The sequence below is a fragment of the Sus scrofa genome, chromosome 13 (genome assembly GCF_000003025.6).
Source record: "Sus scrofa isolate TJ Tabasco breed Duroc chromosome 13, Sscrofa11.1, whole genome shotgun sequence".
NCBI classification, from domain to species: Eukaryota; Metazoa; Chordata; class Mammalia; order Artiodactyla; family Suidae; genus Sus; species Sus scrofa.
In genome coordinates this window covers 28,906,969-28,923,882 of record NC_010455.5, presented here as the reverse complement: position 1 = coordinate 28,923,882, position 16,914 = coordinate 28,906,969, and the positions used below count along the sequence as shown (strand labels likewise).

Genomic DNA, 16,914 nt, shown 5'->3' with positions numbered 1-16,914 from the left:
TTCCTTCTTCAACCTTTTGAAAGAGTTTAAGGAGGATGGGCACCAATTCCTCTTTATATGTTTGATAGAATTCACTTGTGAAGCCATCTGGTCCTGGACTTTTATTTGTAGGGAGTGATTTTATGACCTCTTCAATTTCATTTCTAGTGATCGGTTTGTTCAGTTGGTCTGTTTCTTTTTGATTCAGTTTTGGCAGGCTGTAAGATTCTAGAAAATTGTCCATTTCTTCCAGATTGTCAAACTTGTTGCCGTATAGTTGTTCATAGTATTCTCTTATGGTTTTTTTGTATTTCTGCTGTATCCGTTGTGATTTCTCCTTTTTCATTTATAATTTTGGTTATTTGGGTTCTTTCTCTCCTCTTTTTAGTGAGTCTGGCCAGGGGTTTGTCAATTTTGTTCACCTTTTCCAAGAACCAGCTCTTGGTTTTATTAATTTTCTCTATTGTTTTTTGAGTCTCTATTTTATTGATTTCTTCTTTGATCTTTATAATTTCCTTCCTTCTGCTGACTTTAGGACTTTTTTGTTCTTCTTTTTCTAATTCGTTTAGGTGGAGGGTTAAGTTGTCAATTTGGGATCTTTCTTCTTTTTTGAGAAAGGCCTGGATTGCTATAAATTTCCCTCTGAGCACTGCTTTCGCAGCATCCCATAGATTTTGAGAGGTTGTGTTTTCATTATCATTTGTTTCAAGGTAGTTTTTAATTTCCTTCTTGATTTCCTCATTGACCCATTGGTTTTTTAGTAGCATGTTGTTTAGTCTCCATGTAGTAGGTTTTTTCTCTTTCCTTTTCCCATGGTTGATTTCTAATTTCATGGCATTGTGGTCAGAGAAGATACTTGAGATAATTTCTATGCTCCTAAATTTATTGAAGTTAGCTTTGTGTCCCAATATGTGGTCAATTCTTGAGAATGTTCCATGAGCATTTGAGAAGAATGTGTATTCTGCTTTTTTTGGATGTAGTGTCCTGAAGATATCAATTAAGTCTAACTTTTCTATTGTTTCCTTTAGGATCCTGTTGCTTTATTGGTTTTCTGTCTAGAGGATCTGTCCATTGATGTGAGCGGGGTATTAAGGTCTCCTACTATGATTGTATTCTCATCAATATCTCCCTTTATGTATTTGTTAATATTTGTTGTATGTATCTGGGTGCTCCTATATATGTTGACGATAGTAATATCCTCTCCTTGGATGGATCCCTTAATCATTAAGTAGTGTCCTTCTTTGTCTTTCTTTATGTCTTTTGTTTTAAAGTCTATTTTGTCTGATATGAGTGTTGCAACTCCTGCTTTTCTGTCATGTCTATTGGCGTGAAATATTTTTCCCCACCCTTTCACTTTCAATCTATATGTATCCTTTGTCCTAAGGTGAGTTTCTTGTAGGCAGCATATTGAAGGTTTTTGCCTTTTTATCCACTCAGCCACTCTGTGTCTTTTGATTGGGGCATTCAGTCCATTGACATTTAAGGTGATAATTGATAGATGATTATTTATTGCCATTTTGAACCTCATGTTCCAGTTGATTCTATGGTTCTCCATTCTTCCTTTCTTTTTTTTTCTTTTTCTTGGTTGGATGGTTCGGAGGCCATTTCTTAACTGCCTGAGTTGCCTCTTTCAGTCCCATGTTTTTCTTGAGGCATCGAGGCCAGAACTACCCATAGTATTTGAGCTGCCCTGTGACCCCCAATACCATGCCTGGTAGGACATCCTTTTTTGGTTTCCCAGCCCCATGATGGGCGGCATCTTCACCAGGAGCCCAATATCGCTGTCAAGCTTGACAGTCTCGTGAATGTTTCTTGGGAAAGCTTAGAGCCAATAGCAACTCTGTCCCCTCTTGAAGCATGGCTGGTGTTTTATGCTCCATTGAAAAAGTTCTAACAGTTGGTTTTAGCCAGATTATAATGAACATGATCAAAAAGATCTAAGGGTAACAGCTGCAAATGTGGAAATTTAATGAGGCCATCCCTCTGCCAGATCATTTAGAAACATGTTAAATGAGGTCATGTCGTGCCATGTGGACTTAGTCTGATGGTCTGTTTCCTCTGGTTAAGCCACACCCCACTCCATGACAGAAGTGCCCCAACCGATTTATTTATAGGGATTAATTGTGTTCAAGACATAGTGCCATATCCTGGCCTCCTCTGTTAGAATCCGCTTTTTTTTTTTTTTTTTTTTTTACCTGTAAGATTTTTTTGCCAGGTTGTTCAGAAGTGGTTTTTCCTTAGAGTGTGCTGGATCACAGGTCCAGCCATCCTGCCAGCTTCCCTGCTAGGGCTGAAGTGAACCAGCCTTGTCTGACTCCAGAGACCCTTCCAGAAAACTTCTTCACCTGATGGGGAGGAGAGAGGTTCCAAAGTGGCCCAAAAGTGTCCCCTGGTTATGGGCATGTGTCATCCCTCCCCGTGATCCCTTGATTTCCTTCAGTTCACTGGCCAAATGCCCTCTCTTGCCACTTATTACTTTCATTTTTTTTTTTTTAGGGCCACACTCATGGTATATGGAGGTTTCCAGGCTAAGGGTTGAATCAGAGCTGCAGCTGCCGACCTATACCACAGCCATAGCAATGCCAGATCCGAGCCGTGTCTGTAACCTATGCTGCAGCTCATTGCAACGCCTGATCCTTAACCCACTGAGTGAGGCCAGGGATTGAACCCGCATTCTCATGGATACCAGTCAGGGTTGTTGCCCCTGAGCCACAATGGGAATCCCTAAAAAGTTACTGAATACCAATTACATTTATTATACGGACACCAGGCGTCACTACGTTTCCTCTCTAGCACTCATGGCTAAGCTTCTCTCAGGCCCCAGTCCTAGGGATACCTAACCTTTCTGCAAGCCCCTGGATCTTTCTCCTTTCAGAGACAATATAAATCTTGCAAGCGCTTGTGTTTCCCACTTTGCTTGGGCCACTAGGAAACTCAGAGATAAATCTGGCCCAGAAATGGTGTTGTGCCTCACACGTGTTTTCTGTGGGCTGCCTTTTTCTTTGGGTGTGTCTTACTGGATTGCCTGTGTTTTCTTTTTATACCTATTTCTTTATTTAGCGATGTTGTAGTGCTGATGTGAGGTGTTTTTGTGGACTGCCTCAAATCCTCTCTGGAATAAGGTTGGTGGAAGGGAGGGTGGAGGGCAGAGGTCTCAAGTCTCTGTTCCCTCTTCTCCACTGAATGAGATTTCCGATGTCAGAGCCGTGGCCATCCACACCCCACCTCTCAGCTTCCCAGACTCAGAACCTGCATCTCACCAAGAATCTCTGTGCCTTTCCAGCCCCCAGTAGCTCAATCAGCCAAGATGGCACCGTGATGTTTCATGGGAACAGTGGGTCCATCCTGGGCAAGAGGGCCCTGTGGTCATCGCCTCTGCAGGAGGCTGACTGTGCCCTCTGCTGCATACAGGTGGTGTACTTCACGGCGTTGCTGCCCTACTGCGTGCTCATCATCTACCTGGTCAGGGGCCTCACCCTCCACGGAGCCACCAATGGCCTGGTGTACATGTTCACTCCCAAGGTAGGGACTGGAGGAGGTGGGGCCGAGGGTGCCCCATTCATCCTTCCACCTTCCAGGATGGGTGGGAGTGGTAGTGCCCCTGGCAGAGGGTGTGAGCCACCAGGCAGCCTCTGTCCTCTGTTAGTTCTGAGGCCTTGAGTCTCTTGTCCTCACTGCCTCCCAACCAACTGCCATCCCCACCTCACGTCTGAACTTTGCCCCCACCTCACCCCATACCCTCCCTCAAGTCCATGTACCGAGCTGTTTACCAAAGTGTCACTCCAGGCAGCTCACCCTCCTGCTCGCACCTCCCTGCACCCCTTTCCTGAAGGAGTGAGTCCACACTCTGCAGGGCTCTCCAGGGTCTGTCCCCCAGGCACCCCATAGCCTATGCTCATCAAGGGGGCCACTATTGCCTTGAGAACAGGATAAGTTCTTCATAGCAACTCTGGTCCATGGAAACTGTCTGACTGTGGTGGTACCATCCCCCCGCCCATCCCCATCACATTCCAAGTGCCCCCTAATATCAGCGCTGGGGTTCCACCCAGACTGGACACCAGCACCTCCATCTCTGGAGGCCCAGACCCGTGCAGGCATGGGTCATGGATCAGGGGCTCAGGACCTTGAAAAGTTAGCTCACCCTACCCTTCAAAGTTGGACACCTCTGTGGGGAAGGGGTGGTGGAGGGTATTACATGAGGGTGTGTTTTGCCTGCTGAGGACTGGACAGGGCAGGGCAGGGGCCCAGAGAGCTGGGTTCGGGTCCCAAGCCTGCCTCTGGCTGGCTGTGTGCTGTGGGCGAGTTGCTTCTCCTCTCTGGGCCCCCTGCCCCCTCTCCCCCCCACCTCTGCTGGTCTTCAAGTCTGGGCTTTCTCCTGTCACTGTCCCGGGTTCACTCTCCTGTCCCTGCTGTTTTTCTAGGTGGAACAGCTGGCCAACCCCAAGGCCTGGATCAATGCAGCCACCCAGATCTTCTTCTCGCTCGGCCTGGGGTTCGGCAGCCTCATCGCCTTTGCCAGCTACAACGAGCCCTCCAACAACTGCCAGAAGCACGCCGTCATCGTGTCCCTCATCAACAGCTCCACCTCCATCTTTGCCAGTGTCGTCACCTTCTCCATCTATGGCTTCAAGGCCACCTTCAACTATGAAAGCTGCCTGAAAAAGTAAGTCTGGGCCACAGAGTGGACCCCAGGCCTCAAGGAGGCCAAAGCAGAGCTAAATGGGGCCCCTGGCAAATGGGGTGTGGGGCAGAGGGCATTGACTTTGCCATCCTCAACCCAGGGTTCAAATTGTAACCACCAGCAGCTGATCAGCATAAGGCAAGTCCTCATCCGCCTGATGGGATGAGGGCAGTTTCATGTGTTCACTTAGCATCACAGGACATTCAACACACAAACTTTAGTTTCTTCTCCCCACTTAGCCCAGCTTAAAATAACCAGGAGCTCTCCAGCTGAGCCATGGAGATTACAGAATCTACTTTGTGCTGCCCCTCACCTGAAATAAAAGTAACACCATCCAGAAGGAATGCTGTCCACTACAGTGATCACTAGGCACTAGGGGCTGTGCCAAATTTACTTACTTATTGATTAAATGAATGGGGATGGCGATTAATTGGGGAAGAGGTGTATTTTATTTTATTTTTATTTTTTGACCACACCCAGCATACGGAAGTTCCTGGGCCATGGATTGAATCTGAGCCACAGCCATGACCTACACCAGATCCTTTAACCCACTGTGCTGGGCTGGGGATTGAACCTGCACCACACCCACCTCCCAACTCCAGCAGGGATCTGAGTCACCGAAGTGAGATTCTTAATCCACTGCACCATAGTGGGAGCTCCTTTTCCCAAATTTGACTGTATGTTAATTTCAGGTGTTCCTGCTATGGCTTGGTGGGTTAAGAACCCAACATAGCGCCCATGAGGATGAGCGTGTGATCCTTGGCCTCAGTGGATTAAGGATCTGCTGTTGCCGCAAGCTTCACCCTAGTTCACAGATGCGGCTCAGATCCAGCGTTAGCATCGCTGTGGCGTAGGCCTCATCTATAGCTCTGATTCGACCCTTGGTGTGGGAACTTCCACATGCCGCAGGTGTGGCTGTAAACAGAGAAAAATACAACAAAATAAAATAAATGTAAGTTAATTTCCATTTCAGTGTCAGCGAATTTAAGTCAGTTCCTCAGTTGCCTTAGCCTCCCTCATCCGAGTGCTCAGCTGCCACATGAGGCTGGTGGGGACCGTGCTGGCCAGCACTAGAGTAGAACACAGGGAGTTCTGTCAGACAACGCAGGTCCAGAGGTTAAGACAGCCCAGCTGTGTGGGCTTGGTTCCTTGGGTCACCCCTGTTCCTATCTGAGGCTTCTTCAAAGCCCTTCCGAGTCACCCTGCCCGTTACAAGCTCACCAGTCAACCGATTCCCTTGGTTGGAGAGGCCTCACCTAATGGAAGAGAAGAGGTGAGGGCCTGGTGAAAGCGGCCTTTGTCTTCAGCGAAGGTTGTTTGGCCGCTCTGCTTCCCAGGGTGATTCTGCTGCTGACCAATGCTTTCGACCTTGAAGATGGCTTCCTGACGGCCAGCAACCTGGAGCAGGTGAAGGGCTACCTGGCATCTGCCAACCCCAGCAAGTACAGCGAGGTGTTGCCACAGATTAAAAACTGTAGCTTGGAATCAGAGCTGGAGACGGTAAGGCGCCGGCAGGGACCCAGCTTGCTTCTCCGCAGTGCTCCCCTGCCGCTGTGTGAGCTGTCCGTTAGGAGTGCAGCTTAGGGGTAGGCAGACCCTGCCTCCTTCTTCCCCTTGACTCCTGGAAGATGAGTGCCCGCGACCCCTCTCCCTGATGCTGGGGTATTGCCGGAGCCCCGGTTTTGCCCAGGTCCTTCGGGCCCTGTGTCCTTTCTTCCTTGAACCTTCCTCTTGTTAAATGTTAAAAATAAAAGAAGGTAGGGAGTTCCCTGGTGGGCTAGCAGTTAAGGATCTGGCGTCATCACTGCTGTGGCTCAGGTCACTGCTGTGGCTCGGGTTCGATCCTGGCCTGAGAACTTTGACATGCCGAGACTAATAAACTCGCAATATCCATCATTCAGAATGAACAACTGTAAACATTTTGTTGTTTGGGCTCAGATGCTTTTTTTTATAGAAAAGAAGAGAACATTTTGGGGACAAAGTGTAAGTCCCCTTTGTTACAGACCCCAAAGCTCTCACTACTCCCCAGAGTTCAGAACCTTCATTTTATTACTCACATAAATTCATGAGTCATATTATTATTCTGATTGACAGTTTTTAAGTGGATATGAGTGGTCCTGGGAGATACTTTGTCATGTATCATTTCATTTTTGAGATCATTTATCATTTTATTTTTGAGATTGGTCTATAGTGATACATGGGAACTCTCATTCATTCATTAAGATCTGCATTTTATTCCACCATCAAATATATAATTTATTATCTCTTCCCTTTTTAATAGACAATTGGGTTAAAAAAATTTTTTTTGCTACTAAAATCACCCTTATTTATATTTTACAGAAATACTTTTGGTATGCTGGGACCTTTATTTTTTCACATTAATTTTCAGGTCAATTCGACAAGTTCTACTGGGAGGGGGGTTGAAATCCCATTACTATTTTTTACTAGAATTGCATTTGTTTTATAATTTTATTTGGGGAGAATTCATATTTTTTGAATAATGACTTTTGATTAAGGAACAGACTTTATCTCTTACTTGACTGAGATCTTTTAAATTTGGGGATCATTTTCTCCATGAATAACCTGGCACATCTTTCATTAGCTTTATGTCTAGGTATCTTTGTTGCTATTGTAAATGGTATTTTTCTTTTTGTTGCAAAAGAAAGCTAAAGGTTTTGTATGTTGCTCTTATATCTAGCAACCTTGATGAATTTCCTTTGTTTGTTTGTTTTGAGGGCTTAAAATTTTTTCATTTTTTTACAGTTTTATTGAAGTGTAGTTGATTTTACAAGATTGTAATATTTCTGCTGTGCAACAAGTGATTCAGTTATATAAGGACACAAATCCATTCTCTTTCAGATTGTTTTCTCACATAAGAATTCCCTTCTTAATTCTCATATTTGTCTATTTGCTTCACTTTTCTATGTAAACTCTTACATCACCTGCAGATATATTTTGCGTTTTTCTTTTCAATCCTTCTATCTTTTTGCTTCTTATATTTACTTCCATTGTGTATGGAGCACAATGGAAGTGGAAATGAGAGTGAGCATTTTGTCTAGTTGTAATATTTAATGCAAATACTTGTAGAGAGTGCTTCTAGAGAGTCCCTCTAGAAAATATTTGTAAAGAAGGGGGAACTGTGGAACTTCCCTTGTGGCCTAGCAGTTAATGATCCGGTGTTGTCATTGCTGTGGCATGGGTTCAGTCCCTGGCCTGGGAACTTCTACATGCTGTGCTTATTGCCAGGAAAAAAAAAAAAAAAAAAAAAGAGGAGGAAGAGGGCAGAGTGCAGGCTCATGGCTCTGACTGCCAGCAAGCTACCCTGGAGGTTTTTTGGCCCTTGATTTCATAGGCAGAGCCATTACAGGCCATTTCCTAGATGAGGCAACACTTTGTTTCTTCTGGCTCCCTGCTCACACCTGGCCTGTGGTGTGACCCTCCCTCCTAAGGGGGAAGCCCCCCCCCCCCCCCCCCCGCCAATGACATTTAAGGCCTTGATCCCAGTCAGATGACCCTTGAGTTTTTCTTTTCCTGCTCTCAGTTCAAATTTCTTTTTTGTTTTTGCCACCTGGGAGTTTTCCTTGCTTATTTTTGAGTTTGGCTCAGTGCCCAAGAATTATGTGGTTATTGATTTATGTAGACTTTTTTTCCACTTGATTTTTTTCCATGCATATTTCACTTACCAAAGTCTAAAGTGAAACTATACCTTGACCTCCTTCCCAGACAGTTCAAGGACTTTGAGACGCTTTCACTCTCCTGTTTTAAATGCCATTTTTATCTGGTTCTTTTTTTTTCTTTTTTCTTTGTTTCTCCTTTTTCGGGTCACATTGGCAGCCTATGGAAGTTCCCAGGCTAGGGGTCAAATTGGAGCTGCAGCTGCTAGCCTACACCACAGCCACACAGGATCCTTAACCCACTGAGTGAGGCCAGGGATCAAACCCACATCCTCATGGATGCTAGTAGGGTTCATTACCACTGAGCCACAATGGGGACTCCTAGAGTTCTTTTTTAAGCTTGTAAGTCGTGTGCTATTACTCTATTTTTTATTTTAATTTAATTTTATTTTTTTGTCTTTTTAGGGCTGCACCCACAGCATAAGAAGGTTCCCAGGCTATAGGGGTAGAATCGGAGCTGTAGCTGCCAGCCTACGCCAGAGCTACAGCAATGCGGGATCCGAGCCTTGTCTGTGACCTACACCACAGCTCACGGCAACACCGGATCCCCAACCCACTGAGTGAGGCCAGGGATTGAACCGGCGTCCTCATGGATGCTAGTCAGATTCGTCTCTGCTGAGCCACAATGGGAACTCCAGGGGCTATTATTTGATATGATAGTACTTGTATTGACCTGCATGCTTCCCATTATTTGTTCATCTTTCTTACATCCAGCTCTCTTCTGGGCAGGGGGGTTGGGGGTGTTTCTGCCTTAAAATGCATTCCTTTACAGGAGATTTCTTCATGAAATTTCTCAGACTTTATATATAAATGTTCATATTTATCCCTCACCTTTATTTATTTATGCTTTTTTTTAGGGCCACACATGCAGTGTATGGAAGTTTCCAGGCTAGAGGTCACATCAGAGCTACAGACTCCAGCCTGCACCACAGCCACATAGGATACAAGCCCCACAGCTCAAGGCAATGCCGGATCCTTAACCTACTGAGTGAGTGAGGTCAGGGATTGAACCCGAGTCCTCATGGATACTATTCAGGCTCATTACCACTGAGCCACAGTGGGAACTTGCTCTCCCCTACTTTTAAAGACAATTTTCCCCTGAGTAGAAAACTCCAGGTTAACAGGTATTTTCTCTCAACACTCTGAAGGTATCTGCCTTGTGGGTCTGGCTTCCATTGCTGCCATTGTAACATTCTTTAATTCTTTGTAAACAGTTAATTCCCCAAGTTTATTTTCTCTGATTTTCTCATCATCCACCTTTTGTTTTGGCCTCTGCAATCTAAGCATGGATGTATTTATATTTATCCAGTCTCATCCTGGGTGAATTTGGGCTTCCTGGATCTGTGGATCCAGGTATCTTATCAGTTTGGGGAAATCCATACCTGTTCTCTCTTGATCATTGCCTCTCCTGCTCTCTATTTTCTTGTTTCAGAATTTCCCTTCGACCCATGAGGACCGTCTCATCCTACCATGCATGCCTATTAATTGCTTTTTTAATTTTTTTCCACCTTTTTTGCCACATTATCATGCCTTCCTGGGATGCATCTCCCAGTTCACTAATTCTCTGTTCAACTGCAAGTGGTATTTAACTGTCCACTGATGCTTCTAACTCAGTAATTTTTACGCACTATTTTTTCTTCTTTCTTTTTTGGCTTTTTAGAACTGCACCTGCAGCATATGGAAATTCCCAGGCCAGGGGTCCAATTGGAGCTGTAGCTGCTGGCGACACCACAGTCACAGCAACTGTGGATCTGAGCTGTTTGTGCGACCTACACCATAGCACATGGCAATGCGGGATCCTTAACCTACTGAGCGAGGCCAGGGATCGAACCCGCATCCTCAGGGATACTAGGTGGGTTCGTTACCACTGAGCCATGAAGGGAACTCCATCTTTGGTTTTTTTAAACACATCCTAGTGGCAATGGGCAGGGGCGTGCGAGGGGTTCATCCTCATGGGAATGTTTTATCAGTGACGCTCTTGAGAATTGAAGAATCATGATAATAAAAAGCAGGCCAACTTGAGTAGGTCTTGTTGTTGTTAAAAATCTCTAGGTCATCACTCCTTAGGGCCTACGTCTAGGGCTCACGAATCCCATTGTCCTCAGTGGTATGTGGTTGAGCTGACCTGTGTTTCAGATCGGACAATCCAGCATGTGCCATTTTGGTGTGGAAGGGTGTTGAAATCTTAGTTCTTATTCCTTCTGCCTCTTCACAAGTCGGAGTAGCTTGCCTTCTTGTGGCTTTATACATCTCGGTTTACAAGCTCACTGCTTGATCATCTCTGGTGGTCTTGCAGGTAACTAGACTTAGACCTGCAATGAGTGCTTTCCCGTTTACTTCTGCTGCTGTTTCTGCTGCTGCTGGCCGCCAGGGGGTACTCCCCACACAGGACCCCTTTCAACTAGGAGTTCAGGCTTTGTGTCCACAGTTTGGTCTCTCCACAGCAGTCTTACCACCTCAGGGATCTACCACCAAACAGCCCCACTCTCCTGGCTGCCTGTTGGCCAGGCCAGCTCCCCGCCATCTGGCTCCTGTAGCTGTGGCTCCACCACCTCAGCTCCTGGCCGCTGAGGCCTCAGAACACCCAGTCAGTCATGATACAGGAAGCAGAAATTATCCAAACATTGTATTACTGTATTTTGTCCAGAATTGATGTGAGTTGGAGCAGGAGAGGGAAACTCAAGTGTCCCAACTAACTGCCAAGTCTCCTCACACTCTGCGGCCATGGGCTTGGCACCTGGTATGTTGATGGCATCCCCTGGGTGTGTAACTGGTGTCTTCTCCCTGTGGGCAGGCCGTCCAGGGCACTGGCCTGGCTTTCATCGTCTACACCGAGGCCATTAAAAACATGGAGGTGTCGCAGCTGTGGTCGGTGCTCTACTTCTTCATGCTGCTGATGCTGGGCATAGGGAGCATGCTGGGCAACACGGCCGCCATTCTCACCCCTCTGACTGACAGCAAGCTTATCTCCAGCTACCTGCCCAAGGAGGCCATCTCAGGTGAGTGGACCAGATGCGGCAGGGCTCAGGGAAGCAAGCAGGTAGAGGAGCTGCCTCGGGCCACGTGCTTATCCAGAGGCCACAGCAACCTCGCAGGGGCCCTGCCACGGCCGTCCCCTCTCCAGCAGTCTGGGACCTGGTCCGGGTGATTGGCCCAGTGCGTCTGGTTCTCCACATCATGGGGGAGTGAAGTGGTCCCCCCAACCCTGGGCAAAGGCCAGGCTCCCCAGCCTGGCACCTGAGCTCTCCAGGATAGCAGAGAGCCTGCTTTTGTCTTTGTGTTAACTCGGGTATGACAATTACAACATGTACGTTTCTTAAGCACAAACTCAGTGAACCACCACCCAGGTCAAGGTACAGAGTGTTTCCCGCACCCCAGGAAGCCCCTTCTCGCTTCTTCTCAGTCAGTCTACCCCACCCCCCCAAAGCCACCTCTGTTCTAACTTCTTTTCACTGAGGTTTGTTGTGTTCTTGAACTTGGTATAAATGAAAATACATGGTACCTCCTCTCTGTCTGTTGTCTTTACTCAAACGCTGGCTGAGAGATCCAGCGACGTGGCAAGTCACAAACTTCTCTTTGCCTGTTTGTGTAACACATACCATAGTTTGTCTACCCATTCTGCTGTTGGCATTTGCAGATGTTGACACTTGCATTATTAGGGAAGGAACCAATTTTGCCGATCACGTCTCCCTGGTTCACTCCACCACCCTCCTGCTCCACTCCAACCCGACAGTGTCTGGAGGACCCTGTGACCATCTGCACCTGCCTCTGATGAGGCCATTCCACCACATCCAGGATGTCCCTCTGCCCGGCTCGAATCACATGGGCTCCCGTCAGAGCCCTCTAGCATTAGCATCCCTCCTCAGAGCCCCACCAGCACACCAGCCTGTGTCCCTGTGGGGCAAGGTGGCTGGCGGATAGGGCGTGGCAGTGGAGAGGGCAGGTGGGAGCTTTACAGTCAAATGCTTGGGGCACTCAAGAGTACCCCAAACATGGGGTTCCCAGTGAAGGAGACTGGGACAGGACACACAGAAGGGCCTGTGTTTGAATCCTGACTCTGCTTCTTACGTGCTGTGGGGTGTTGGGAAGGTTACCTGACCTCTCTGAGCTTCGGTCTCCCCATCTGTAAAAGGAGGCTCCTGAGGCCCCCTCAGAGGCTTAAGGATGCAGTGTGTGGCAAGTGCTGTGGCGTGGTGGGAGCTGGGCATGCACTGCTTTCTTCCCCACCCCTTTTCTCTGCTGGTCAGACGGAAGTCCCCTCTAGAGGATGCTGAGAGTGATGGCCCACACCTCAAATCTCCTCCCCTATTTTACCTCCAGAGAGCTCAGGGGCTGAGCTGTTAGGACAAACATGACTAGACCCACAGCCTGGGTGGGAAGCCCCAGACAACAATGCACAACTTTCTCTTTTCCATTGAGTCTGCCCCCTGCTGGACAGCTCTGTGAATTAACACCAGGAAGTCCTGCTGACACTCCTTGGGACACATTTGCACCCCCCCCCCCCCCCCCGCCCAGCACAGGCGTGACACACATGTGCAGAGAGGCTAGTCCATGACATCTCTTCCAGCCCAAGTGGATGAACCAAACGGTCAGAGGCCCCTCGGATTGTATGGCTGTTGAGCCCCATAGAGAAGTGGATGAACAGGAAGGGTCTCGAGCCTAAGCAGGTGGTCTTGTGGCCCTAGGTCTGGTGTGCCTCATCAACTGTGCCATCGGCATGGTGTTCACCACGAAGGCCGGCAACTACTGGTTTGACATCTTCAATGACTACGCTGCCACACTGTCCCTTCTGCTCATTGTCCTGGTGGAGACAATCGCCGTGTGTTACCTGTATGGGCTGAGGAGGTAAGGAGGCCCCACTCCTGGCGTTCCCATCATGGTGCATCGGAAACAAATCCGACTAGGAACCAGGTGGTTGTGGGTTTGATCCCTGGCCTTCCTTGCTCAGTGGGTTAAGGATCTGGCATTACTGTGAGCTGTAGTGTAGGTCACAGATGCAGCTTGGATCTGGCGTTGCCGTGGCTGTGGTGTAGGCCAGCAGCTGTAGCTCTGATTAGACCCCTAACCTGGGAACCTCCATATGCTCTGTGGGGGCAGCCCTAAAAAGCAAAAAAAAAAAAAAAAAAAAAAAAAGGCGGCCCAGGAGACCCTAGCCCTGACAGCTGCACAGAAGTGCACCCACAGAAGCCACCCCCACCCCAAAGAATCACCTTGGCACGTGGAAGTTCCCTGGCCAGGGACCAAACCCACACTGCAGTGACAAAACCAAATTCTTAACCTGTGATGCCAAACCGAACTTGTCACTTTTTTCCATTAAGCTTAAGCTTTTCCAAGCTTTTTTCCCTTGGTCCCCAATCTCAGCTAATTCTCAGCCTCCTTTCACCCTCCATTTGCATTCAGCTACTATCTTCCCTTCCTGTATTTTTACTTTTTATTAGAGAATATTTGCCTGTAGGCCCTGCCTGGCTTTCCTGGGGCAAGGAACCATCCCTCCAGGTACTCTATCTGCTTATCATGGGCCAACATGAGTATCTTAAAAGCATGCTGACCAAAGTCCAGTTGATAACTTGTGCCTAGGACATTTGACCAATTCAGAATGTCACATTCTCAATCCTAGGTGCACAGTGCAGCACTGCAGTATTTGATTTTTTAATTAACTCAAGTATAGTTGATTTACAGTGTTTTGTTCCTACAGTACAGCAAAGCGATTCAGTTATATAAAATCTTTGTCATTTTTTTCCCAAAGTTGGGTTATCATAGGATATTGAATATACTTCCCAGGTATATACAGTAGGACCTTAGTATTTATCTGTTCTATATATAATAGTCAGCATCTGCTAATCCCAAACTTCCAGTCCATCTCTCTGCCACATCCTTCCTCCTTGGCAACCACAAGTCTTGTCCTCTGTGCTGAGTCTGTTTCTTTTTTGTAGATAAGTATATTTGTGTCATATATTAGATTCCATATGTGAATGATATTGTATGGTATCTCTCTGACTTCTCCTGGTATGACAGTTTCTAGGTCGATCGACGTTGCTGCCAATGGCACGGTTTCCTTCCTTTTTATGGCCGAGCCCCAGTCCCTTGGACCTAAGGAGCAGGTCTTCTTGATCCATGCATCTGTGGACGGACACCGAGCTTGCTTCCACACCCGGGCTGTTGTGACTTGTGCTGCTCTGGACCTGGGCGTGGGGGTGGGGGGCCTGTGCGGTTTGGATCGATAGTTTTGTCCCGCTCTATGCCCACATGTGGGACCGCTGGATCATGGGGCAGCTCTAGTGTTTGTCTTTTCAGGACCCTCTGTCCTGTTTTCCATCACAGCTGCCCCAGTTGACATTCCCAGAGGCAGCCCTGAAGGGAGCCTTTTGCGCCACAGCCTCTCTAGCATTTGGTCTTGGTTGATGTTACTTGATTTTTTAGTGATGGATTCTAACCACTGTGAGGGGGCACCCTCTTTGTAGTTTTGATTTGCATTTTTCTATCTTAGCGATGGTGAGCATCTTCTCATGTGCCCATTGGCCATCGGATGTGGATGTCTTCGAAGCAATGTCTCTGTAGGCCTTCTACCCATCTTTCTGATGAGGGTTGTTTTTGTTGTGGAATGGTCTGAGCTGCTGTATGTTCTGGACACAAAACCAACGTCAGTGACATCATTTGCAAGGCGTCTCTGCCAGTCTGTCGGTTGGCTCTTGGTTGGTGTTATGGTTTCCTGTGCTGTGCTTAAAAGGGAAAAGTGGGCGGGTTTGACTAAGGCCCGTGTGTTGATTTTTGTTTTGGTGTCTCTTGCCTTGGGAGACTGACCCCAGAGGGCACTGGTAGGGTTCTCAAACATAGAAAATGTTTAGCTTGTGTTCTCTTGTAGGGGTTGTATGGTGTCGTGTCTTCTTGTTCAGTCTTGAAGCCATTTTGAGGTTATTTTTGTGTCTGGGGTGAGGCAGTGTCTGGACTTCACTGGCTGTCCACCTGTCCCAACACCACCTGCTTAAGAGACCATCTTCTCTCCACTGCATATTCTGGGCACCTTGGTCAAAACATCACTGGCCCTAGGCGTTTGGGTTTCTTTCTGGGCTCTGTCTTCTGTTCCAGGGACCCATAGGTCCGTTTTGGTGCCCAGGCCACGCTGTTGTGGTGACTGTAGCTTGGTGGTCTTGTCTGAAGCTGGGTGGGTCATGCCCAGCCCTGGAGTAGGTTCCATCTCTTGCCTGGCCCCCAGGGAGAGATGGAACTGGTTGACTGGGCTAAGAACCACTGGCCTGGAAACTTCTTCCCATCTTGGCCTCGCAGCTGAACCACCAGGGGGCGCCACCCACGGGCTCTGATTGAGCATGTGGGGAGGGTAAGGGGACAAAGCATTCACACTTCAAACAAGTTGGCAGGGGATTCTGAGGAACCACGGTCTGAGGTTCGGTGGTCTAGAGAGCCTTGCTCATCGGAGTAGGGTTCCAGAGGGTAGCAGCCACCTTACCAGAGAGCAGCTGAGACATGGAGCCCAGACATGTCCCCCAGACAACCCAGGTCCATGGAATTCGATCCTACCTTGGAAGCCATCCAGGAGTCAGAGGCTCATGGCACTTTGCAAACCTCGCTCGAATGTGAGTCTGATGGGAAGGCTGTACCCCTGCCCTCCCTCTTCCGCAGTTCTTCCAGATCCTCCCTCAAAAATGGTGAGGAGGGACTGGTGAGAGAGGGTTGTGTTTGTGCCTGTGTTTGTGTCTGTGTGTGTGTGTGCATATGTCCGTGCGCACGTGTGTATGTGTGGTAGGGACATACCAGATGGCATACACTCTAGGAGCCAGGCCCCTTACCTGGTATCTCCCAGTGTGTCCCTGGAGGCACTAGGGTTTGACTCAACCTTGTGGGTTTTCCACGATCAAAGAATTTCAGGGCAGGACAGAAAAGGGCTGAAATGTCTTTTTGCAGGATTTCTCAGAGCCAGGGTGACAAGAGTAAATCTCAAAGAGGAGCTTATAATTTGTAGTGTTTGCAAAAGCCTGGTGATCCAGGAAGTCCTTTGAATCCTCACCTCGCCCCTGCCCCGCAGCTGCCAACAGCCAGCCCCAAGCAATCAAGGTCATATGGACACGGATGTTAGGGTGACCGACTCTCCCTCATCTCCTGGGCCCAAGGCTTTGCAGGGCAGTGGCAAGTTCAGTGCTAAAGGTCCAAAGAAAAGTGGGAGCAGTTGGTTCCCTAGGAAATGCCGGTGTAGGGGGCACCTCAGACCGTGGGTTTTTCAGGAGAAAGAGAGGAGCAGACCCCAGGGTGGTGGGTGTGGGGTGCAGGGCACGGCGCGAGAGACAGAAGGTGCCTGGGAGGGGGAGTGGCGGCGTCTTTGAAGCAGCCTGATCCCAGAGCAGCTTGCTATGAGCACAGCGCCGCCTGGTGGCCACACAGCGGTAGTGCCATGCTCCCTTTGCTCTGCAGCCCGTTCTTTACACCGGTGTGGATCAAGGCAAGTGGGGGGCGAGCGGCGGCGTGAAGGGACAGGAAAATGGAAACACTGTGTTCGCCGTGGTTTCAGGGATCCCAGGTGTTCACGTGCACGTGAGTTTTTGTGGCCTAGGGCCCAGGCGTCTGAGA

The 16,914-nt window shown here is 48.1% G+C and overlaps 1 protein-coding gene across 3 annotated transcripts in view; it reads left to right on the top strand.

Moving 5' to 3' along the window:
* The window catches only part of SLC6A20 (solute carrier family 6 member 20), a 47,361-nt gene that overhangs the window by 21,309 nt on the left and 9,138 nt on the right, over positions 1-16,914 (top strand). For all 3 annotated transcript variants that reach the window (XM_021068639.1, XM_003358406.5, XM_021068640.1), the window contains exons 5-9: positions 3,391-3,501; positions 4,401-4,642; positions 5,998-6,160; positions 11,129-11,333; positions 13,020-13,179. In XM_021068639.1, the coding sequence (XP_020924298.1) occupies positions 3,391-3,501; positions 4,401-4,642; positions 5,998-6,160; positions 11,129-11,333; positions 13,020-13,179 (881 nt within the window). The remainder of the gene's footprint in view (positions 1-3,390; positions 3,502-4,400; positions 4,643-5,997; positions 6,161-11,128; positions 11,334-13,019; positions 13,180-16,914) is intronic.